We start from the raw sequence: 9,983 nt of genomic DNA on the forward strand, positions 1-9,983 counted from the left end.
ACAACCATTTCCGCATATTTTGTTGATATATGTATATATTAAAACATGCAAACACGAGTCTTCATAGTTCAGTTTTATATCCAAATTAATTTGTTGTTAAAATTTATCTAATTTTAAAATCTTATCGCTTACAATAGAGAAGTAGTTATTATAAAAAAATCTCGTGATTTCCCTTTAATTTTGTTGACATTAAAACTAATTCTAAAGTTTTCTTCATTACTTTGATGGTGGTGGAATTTTTTTTAATTTTATTGTGTTATATAAGATTTGTCAAATGACTTTTTAGATTGTTATTTTACTAAAACTAAAATAAGGTATTTCTTTTTTAACGTTCATTAAAAATGAATTTCTTTTTGTAGATTATTTGCGTAGATTATTAAAAAAAAGGATTGCAACAATAATGTTTTGTTTGCATGAGAAAAAAAAGCTCACTTACAAAAGTTTCTGTTGTTTTCTTTTTTTTTTTTTTTTTTTTTTCACTTTTAGTTATTGGAAAAATTTTGTTTTCTGTTGAGAAATGATTGTTAAATGTTTAAATAAAGAGAAAAAATTGTGTTAAGTTTACATGAATATGTTTTATTATTCTACAGGTTTTTATATATTGTATATACATAGTAAACTTATAAATATAAAGAAATCTCTATTTATTGGATATTGGGACTTATATGCGTCTAGGAATGAACTAGAGTTTATTTAAGACAATGAAGTTTGTTAAGAAAGGAAAACAGCAGGTATACCTTGTCCACTTTTACTATCACGTTTAAAAATAATCGTAAATTTTTAAATTAATAAAGTTTGAACTTGTTGTTTTGTTAAAAGCATACGTAATAATCATAACAAACGCGTAATAAGCTTTTTTATCCTTATTAAAATATCAGGTTTTATCAGAATGCGAAAAAGGTTTGGATAATGTTCTTCTCAGAGAAATCAACGATCATAGCAAGCGTCAAGTAATTTTAGTTTTTATAATACATATATAATATTTTTATATTATTTTTCACTATCTTTTGCTACGCAAATCTTTAGTTAGAACAGTTTAACGAAATAGTAATTTGTTCGATATTAGTGTGTGTATTTTTCTAGCTGAAAAAAAAACATTTACAAAGTAATCAAATAGAGGAGCAGAACGCCAGAGTCAAGGTTTGTTTACTTTATCCCATACGTTTTACGTTTGAATTTTTCTGATATTTTTTTTTCTTACTACTTTGAACTAGCGTTTCAACAGTAACCGATGTAAAAAGTTTTTATCTTTACATATATGCGTGCCTCGCTCTGATTATTATTTAATGCTAATTCATCGTTTTCATTTACTATTTTTGTTGTGCTATTGTTACATTTATGTATTTGAGTAGGAATACTTTTTTTTTCTCAGCGTGAATTAAACTTAATTTAGTAAGAAAAAATCGGGGAAACTTATTAATCACTTTGATAGTTAAGCGTTGTTCGAAGTCTCCATTAATACATTTTTATTGTGTCGTAGTAGTATTTTTTAATGTATGTATGTATGTATTTATATGTATGTATATATATATATTGATATATATATATATATATATATATATATATATATATATATATATATATATATATATATATATATATATCAATATATATATATATATCAATGTATATATACATATATATATATATATATCAATATATATACATATATATATATATATCAATATATATATATATATATATATATATATATATATATATATCAATATATATATATCAATATATATATATATATATCAATATATATATATATATATATCAATATATATATATATATATATATATATATATATATATATATATATATATATATATATATATATATATATATATATATCAATATATATATATATAAATCACGCACCGTTTGTATTGTTATGATGTATTAAAGTTTAAAGTCAATTTGTTTTATGTGGTTATGATGAATTACCGCTGGTTTTAAGTTAATTTATATTATTAATTCAATTATTATTTTAGTTTTTGAATAAATTTAGAAAGTTTTAAATACGAGATCGGCTATTAAGATTAAAGAAATAAGATTTAAAAAAGTGATTATATTAAAGGAATTTTTGTGTGTAGGAAAATGGAAAAAAAGACTCGCTAGATGCAAAATATGGTGAGACTCAGAAATGTCGACCTGATTCTCCCGGACTTGATCTAAGTATATTTCAGCCACGCGGCAAGCGCAAATGTGTAATCCAAAACGAAGGTAAAAGAGGAAAAGAGGAAGAATGGTGGAGTGCTGATGATGCCGATGATTGTCAGTTAATTCAAAAAATGGATTCAGAAGGAGAAGATCGTGCTCCAAAAGGTTTTTGTTTTTTTATGTATTAACTTTGGTCTTAAAGTGTTTTTTTCTAATGCGAATCATTAAAGTACTTTTTAATGATTCAGCTACTAAGACATATTTTAAACTTCATCAGCAAATTGTGCAGCATTCAAAAGGCCGTGCAAATTTTGAGGTAAGAAAAAATATAATGGAAGACGGGGATAGGGGAGGGTGGAATTAAATTTTACACTGTTTATAGCTTTTAAAAGTCCAAATATTTTTTTATGAAACTTCCTTTTATGAATCCAGTTGCTGATTGTTTTTTAAGGAAGGCGTTAAAAAAGTGCATTTGATCTCAGGCTTTGATCAAACTGCGTTTTTTTTTATATCGTTATTTCAGATCAGATAAAAATAAAGGATTTTTCTAATTTGTTTGTTGTGTACGCTCAGGGACCTAGATCCGCTATCCCGTTAAGTTTATCGTCGTAAACTATAAGTAATATTTGCATTGTTGTTTATCGTTGTTATTTTAGCATTGTTGTTATGTTTTTTGCATTTGTTATTTTAGAATTGTTATTTTAGAATTAGCATTGTTATTTTAGAATTGTTGTTTAACAATTACATTGTTGTTTTAGCTCGCAAAACGAAAAGCCGTACTAAAAAGCGTGTGAAAAAAAATACAGATGCTTCAAATGAAGATGTTAGTTCCCCAGCATCTTCTGATATTCAACAAACCTATCGGTGTTATGTTTTTTCAACAGGAATGGCAAATCGAGCAGGTCACGCTGTTGAAAAAGGGCTGTATTCAACTATTGGTGATTATCATGCTGCTCAAAAATGGGACACACCATACTTAAATGCAGAAACTCATTGTAGACCATTTATTCCTAATCTTGAAGATGAGGAAAAAGATAGAGAATTAAATGTTGATTTGGGTAATTCATCACCACTTCATAGAGTTGATGATAATAAAACTTCTATTAGAGAATCAGAAGTTTTAAGAGAGCGTCGTACTAGCATAGAAATATGGCAAAGGGAACAAGATATGGAAGCTGCCAAACAGATGAGTTGTCTTGCCAATCACACATCTGTTAGTGTGAGTGAATCATTCTATCCAAGTCTTGTTTCAACAAGCTCTCAAAGCAAAACTTTAAAAAATAATACTGAAAATGACGCACCTGACTTACAAAATGTGTTAAATGTTAAGACAGAAGACGAAAAAAGTAATGAAAGCAACTTACCTGTTTCAGCTTTTACCGAAGTAAAACCTAAACAAGATTGTAATAGAAAATTAGAAGTTTCTAATTGTCACCAATCAATATTAGGTCCTTTACAAAACTATACAAATATAAAGTCTAGTTCATATCCTGCTGATGTAACAAGTCAGGTTTGTTATCAACCTCCTAAAGGCTTTTTTCAGCCTCATGATGTTTGTCAGAATACAACGTATGGTTCCGTTCATTCAGTTAGGTCAGAAAACGGAAATAGACCAAGTGTCTTAAATATGTCTAATAATCGTAAAGACGTTAAGGCGTATGAAAACGGACTTATACCTGAAAATTCCTCATTAATAAATACTCCCGTTGAACCAAGACATGTTGATCAACCAATTATACGGAGTACTTTAGATGTTGCTGAAAAAGCTTTAAAAGAATCCAGAGGAGTGTCGATGTTAAAATCATCTGTTCCGATATTACCGAGAGATGTTAATCATTCAGCGTTTATGTCACGTCAATCGATGCATCCCCAACCGGTAATGTTTAATTACTCTCATAAAATGCCTATTCACGGACGGTTTTCTCCGCCTATCTCGATGCATTTACCTCCAGTTTCTATCGCTCCGTCTGTAACGTTACATTCACGCAATGCGTTCGACCATACTCATATGGCGCGTAGTTCTCCAAAGATGCATCACACGCTTAATCATATAAAAACACAGGATACACCTAACGGTTACGACCGTGATGTTTCGTTGAGTGAAAGGTACAATTATCTAGCCGCATCGTTTAATAGTAGTCGTCATCAACATTCTAGTGAAAGACCATCCTCATTACCAATGCCCTTATCATCAAACAGAATAGAAAAAAAGACCCCTACATCATTTTCCGTTGAAAGTTTAACCGGTTTGTCTGAAAAGGATGGGACTTCAATATTTAAATCTAGGAACGGTCATGAACGTATAAAAGAGATTCATAATTCTGAACGTTTACATGAAAACATTCAACAACATCCGTCTGACAGACAACTAGACAATCGGTTGGATCGAACTCATACTGACCGTGAATGTGTATCTAATCCAACTGATCGTTTAATTGGACCAACGGATCGAATGCATATTCCTGGTGGTATTCATAACGGACTAAAGCGCTCCTTAGACGAGCGAATAATCGAACGGTCTTATGATAAGCATTCATTTGATCTTTTGCGCGGGAAAGATCGTTATATGTTTGAAAAGGAACGTATTAACTTTGAAAAAGATCGGTTTTACGATAAAGAACGGTCGTTTTTGCATCATAATTTATTGCTTCAAGATCCGCGTAGCCCGATGCATTTATCTTCACCTTTATTTTTACCAAGAACGTTATCTTATGAAACAAATTCTGCATTTTCTCACCTGCATAGATCTGATATTCGACATTTGTCAGCTCAATTCCCAAGTCGATAGCCTGTGTATATATTATTAATTGTTGTGAGGCTTATCTTTTTGTATGCTCAATTTTATTTCCCAAAGGTTGATTGTGTTTTTGTTTTTTTTAAATCATGCTTTTATGAAACGGGTAGGAATAAAAGCGAGAGTTATTTGCTTTGTGTAGTTAATCATAAAGTTCTCTCCTTGATATTTCATGCAATATTTATTTGTTTTTAAAAAAATCTATTTTTATCAATTCTGTTAAAAAATTTTAAGATGTAAATAGATTGTCATACATGTTTTTATATTCAAAAATGGCGAGCCAATGTTTTATATGTCCATCAACTTTATTTTAATTAATAATTCAAAATTGAATCAGAAAGTCATTTTAAGAAAAATTTTAAGTATAGAAGATAAGAGGAATAGAGGAGGCATAAAGTTATATATTTAATAAAATGAGGAATAACTCCGCTACCCACCTCCTCAATTCTATTTTGAAACAGTTCAGTTGCAATTGGTAGTATGCCTTTGATTAATGAGACTGTTTTTACATAGGTAACCTTGAAATTTTTTTTTGATATATTTACAATTAGTTAATACAAGTTAGCTTATTTTCAATTACTAATACTAGTTAGCTTATTTTCAATTACTCGTCAAGTAAAACAAAACTCGACAAATTCAAGTATGACTACGAGACTTTTGAAACAAAGTGCACGTAATTAAGTTTTTCTCCAATACATTATACCGGTAAATAGTTGGTTTTGTTTTGGCATGTACTGCTTAATCGGTCTGTTTGCAATACCATCCAACAATGATTGTCAACAAACTTCAAAAAAATAAATTTTATGGAGAAAAAACCGGAACTACATTCAGACACATTTTAGAACTAAAGGCTGCAAAATATCACGCATAAATGTAGTATATAAGCAATTAGTTCCATCATTCATTTCCCGCCACCTATCTGGTTGTACCGTGCTCAACTTGTTTCTCCGCGTAGTGGCCTTATTCGTCAAAGTTGGTGTTTTGGAGGAGATTATAACCACAAAAAAAAATGACCTCGGTTGCGGTGGCTCTCTCAGCTTTGGAAAGTGAATAACATTTAAAAAATACGTTATTTTATCAAAACTTGGGTCAAGTGAACAATAGAGATTTTCGCAGGACTTTCTATCATTTCTCTGGCATACTTTATTGCAAGTATGTTTAGATACTAACAAATGAAATGCCACATATCTGCTAATTTAATCGACACATTTTTTTTAACTATTTTATCTGATTTTTGTTCATTTTTACCTGATAGTTGTAACTTTTTAGAACTATTATTTTATCGATAAAAAAACTTCAAGTTGGATCTTGAAATTAAAAACTTGAAACGAGTAAGAACTTCAAATAATTTCTCAGCAGGGAACAAGTTTGATGACAAGTCACCTTTTTTTTGTTTTTGTTTTGTTTGTCTTTTGCTTACAGTAAATTACATCAACTAATTGCTTACATTAAAATGTCACAATACAATTATATATGCCATATATATCGTGTTACAACTAAAATCTTTACAACATTTAACAGCATAATTAAAATAAGAAAAAACACACATATATATACATATATAAATATAAGCATATACAGTATTGGACAAAACATTTGCAACCAACATCGAACAATGCTAAAAAGTGTTCCTAATTTTACATGTCTTAAAAACGAAACGAACTATACTACCACAGCAAACAGTTCAGGAGTCTGGAGTCATAGCATGCCATGACATGAGCAATCAGCTGACAACACACAGGCAGAATTTCGTTGACAAGTGCCATTTTGCAGCGGACAAAACAAGTGCAACTTTTTTGGTTTGTTTCATTTTCTTAAGTCTGGTCCGTGTCAATGTCACGGAAGGTTTTAATAATTAAAGGAAGTATCCAGAAGTTTCCAGAAGCATGCAGAAGCTTCCAGAAGTTTCCAGAAGAAGCATCTGGAAGCATCCAGTAGCATCCAGAAATATCCAGAAACATTCAGACGCATCCAGACGCATCCAGAAGCATCGAAAAGAAGCATTTAGAATCTTCCAGAACAGGTTCGCAAATGTTCATTTTACTACATAAGAGACATGTAAATCAACATGTAATTCAGTCAGTATATGGAAGTCAATCAGTCAGTATTATCAAGACAGTTTATTGAAGTGAGTTTTATCAAAGTGTTTCATCGAAGAACATCAATACAAGAAGTGAAATACAACAAGTGTTTCATTACATCAATCAGTCCGCATCCAACCAAAACGTTGTGTTCCACAGAGCATTATTGTATCATCACAAGGTAAATGTAACACGGTAAGCCTTGAGAAGCGTGATTATTTATTTTTATTATTTTTATGACTTCAATTGCAAAAATGGCTCCCAACAGTCTTGGATTGGAACTAAGAAAGAAAATTATTGGCGATTACGTAAGTGGAATGTCACAAAAAAATTATTTATGTTAAATATCGCGTGAAAAAATGGACCGTATCAAGACTATGTTCCAAATATCGTTCTACGGGGAAGTTGGCAGCAGATAACAAAGGTGGAAGACCACGTTCCACCACTTCTAGAGAGGATTCTATGATCGTCAGATCCGTCAAAAAGGATCCCTGGATATCATCAGTCGAGATACAAAAGCAATTAGAGCTGCCTGTATTCGGACCAAACAATCAGACGACGTGCTGTTGAAGCCGGATTGTTTTCTCGACGCCCTGCAAAGAAACCGCTGATTTCACTAAAAAATCAGAGGAAAAGACTCTAGTTTGCTACATCTCATTTTGACTGGAATGTGCAGAAATGGCGAACTCTTCTGTTTAGTGATGAATCGAAGTTCAACATCATTGGGAGCGATGGCATTTGCCGTGTACGTCGACCGGCCAGAAAATGCCTCGATTTACGTTACTGCCATAAGACCGTGAAGCATGGTGGAGGCAATGTAATGGTCTGGGGGTGTTTTTCTGCTAACGGTCTAGGTTCAATACATCGAAACGATGGAACAATGGACCGTTTCATGTACAAAAATATCCTGAAAGATATTATGTTACCTCATGCTGAATGGAATATGCCAATAAAATGGGTTTTTCAGCAAAACAACGATCCGAATCACACTGCAAAAGTAGTCAAGCAGTGGTTTCAAGACAACCACCTATCGGTGATGGATTGGCCGCCTCAATCTCCGGATCTCAACCCTATCGAGAACCTGTGGGAGATCGTCAACCGCATTTTTTTTTCAGATATTGTTATTGTTTTATAAAGATGAATTGCAATACAATATTTATTGTTATTGTATTACAGATTTACAATAGTTGTAAATCACAAGTATTGTTATTGTTTCTAAATTAAGTTAATACAATAACAATAATTATTGTTACTCTTATTATTTTCATTACAATTACAATAGTCCTAACCCTAGGTTTAGTAATATAAAGTAATAACCCATCCGACGGCAATTTCTTGAATAGCACCTTAACTGCTGTGGGGTCATCCATAAATGATGCCTGTCCAGCAAAACCAAAGTTCTGTTTTTCTAAATTTTCATCTATTGTCCTTCCTGATTTAAAAAGATATATTGGTTGTTGTAGGTTAAAAATTGTATTAATATTTTTACAAGTTAACTTTTGTCAATTACCTTGAGAATCAAGATGAGTTCCGCAATGTTCGTGCGGAAGAATCGCCCCAGATAATTCTTTACATAGAGGTGCCTTTCGTCGCTCAGCTCTGTTGAATGCACTGCGGCCTGGAGCGTTCGTCATGATGAAAAGAGCGTCAAGGTTATTCTTCAAGAAATGGTGAATCCCAAATTTCAATTACTTTCTGGTATCTGGAACTTTCGTCGGGTCCTTCATCGACGCTAAACACAACGATAGGATTAACCATATTAGTTTGAGGATCTCTGGTAATAGAGTCGAATTCTTTGATATCCAAGAGCCGCTGAAAGTCTAATCCATGGGCGAAGGCGGTCGAGGATGTGTGTTTTCCTGATCGAACAGCAATGTAGGTAGGTCCAGAATAAGTAACAGCATCTGTTTTTCCGAGACCATCTTTTTTGATCGTAAACCCAGCGTATACAGATGGTATAAGCTTGTGTTTAGCAGCCACGACCCAGTCGTGGTATAGGGGAGTTACCCGGTACTCCAAATGCATCAACGACGGCGTCTGCTTTTTGGCTGCTGTGATTCCAATTGGCATTCTAGCCTTGTTGTCTTGGCTAATGAAACACACTTCATCTGGCCCTAAAATAGAACAAACTTCTTCCACATATTTTATAGTTGAACTGCAAAAGAGTCCGTCAACATGTTTTAACTTCTCGGAAGTAAATAAGTATAGAGGGCGCTCTTGCTGATTGCAAATCTAATTTTGTTCATCTCGGATGTCAATTCGTCGAGAGTTTTAATGCTCTAAATAATAAAGAAATATATTTGGATATAATTAACTTTTTTACAGAAAACGGCATTTATTTCATAAATTATATTCAAATCAAATCTTGAAATTAGTTGTTAACATTTCAAGGATATTTACAATAGTGCAAGTACTAATTAAGAGTAAAATTCTAACAATACAATATTAACAAACATAGCTAAGCTATCATTACCAGAAGAACCTCTGACCGACATCTTTCATCAGCGGAAAAATCATGGGGAGCAATATCCATAATCGCCTTCAAAAGAAGAGGTTGATCTACTTCTAATGACGGTCAGCTTCAGCAATGAATCCACTTCTCTTTCCAGCAACTTCACAATTTAAAGCTGCAATCTCAGAATTGAGTCGATCTTGAGCCACTGTTCTTGCATTTTTTTTATTTTTCGTGGTTAACAAACTCAAAGTTAATGCACTTTGTTGATCATCAATAACAGATCGCTCATTGGTGGGTTCAACAAACTGTGAGGAGTTCTTGTCAAATTCAAGTGGAGTATACGTGGGGGCAGACAGTTATCATTTTGGACCAATACTCCAAGTATTGGTCCAAAATGATAACTGCTAGCTCTTGAACTTCATTGCCTTTTCATTAAATAAATTAATTAAATACATTACTCCTGATTCAAGATCCTTATGCAGCAGT

General features: G+C 32.1%; 1 protein-coding gene across 2 annotated transcripts; it reads left to right on the forward strand.

Moving 5' to 3' along the window:
• Positions 1-450: 450 nt before the first annotated feature.
• On the forward strand, positions 451-5,020 carry LOC100211249 (uncharacterized). Of its 2 annotated transcripts, XM_065798035.1 has the most exons (5): positions 451-731; positions 879-950; positions 1,084-1,140; positions 2,101-2,332; positions 2,926-5,020. In XM_065798035.1, exons 1-5 carry the CDS (start codon positions 702-704, stop codon positions 4,953-4,955), a joined length of 2,421 nt encoding a protein of 806 aa, XP_065654107.1. In that variant the 5' UTR covers positions 451-701; the 3' UTR covers positions 4,956-5,020. The 2 variants fall into 2 exon arrangements, with proteins under 2 accessions (XP_065654107.1, XP_065654108.1); XM_065798036.1 differs by lacking the exon at positions 1,084-1,140 and having other exon boundaries at positions 577-731.
• Positions 5,021-9,983: the final 4,963 nt, after the last annotated feature.

The sequence above is a fragment of the Hydra vulgaris genome, chromosome 05 (assembly GCF_038396675.1).
Source record: "Hydra vulgaris chromosome 05, alternate assembly HydraT2T_AEP".
NCBI classification, from domain to species: Eukaryota; Metazoa; Cnidaria; class Hydrozoa; order Anthoathecata; family Hydridae; genus Hydra; species Hydra vulgaris.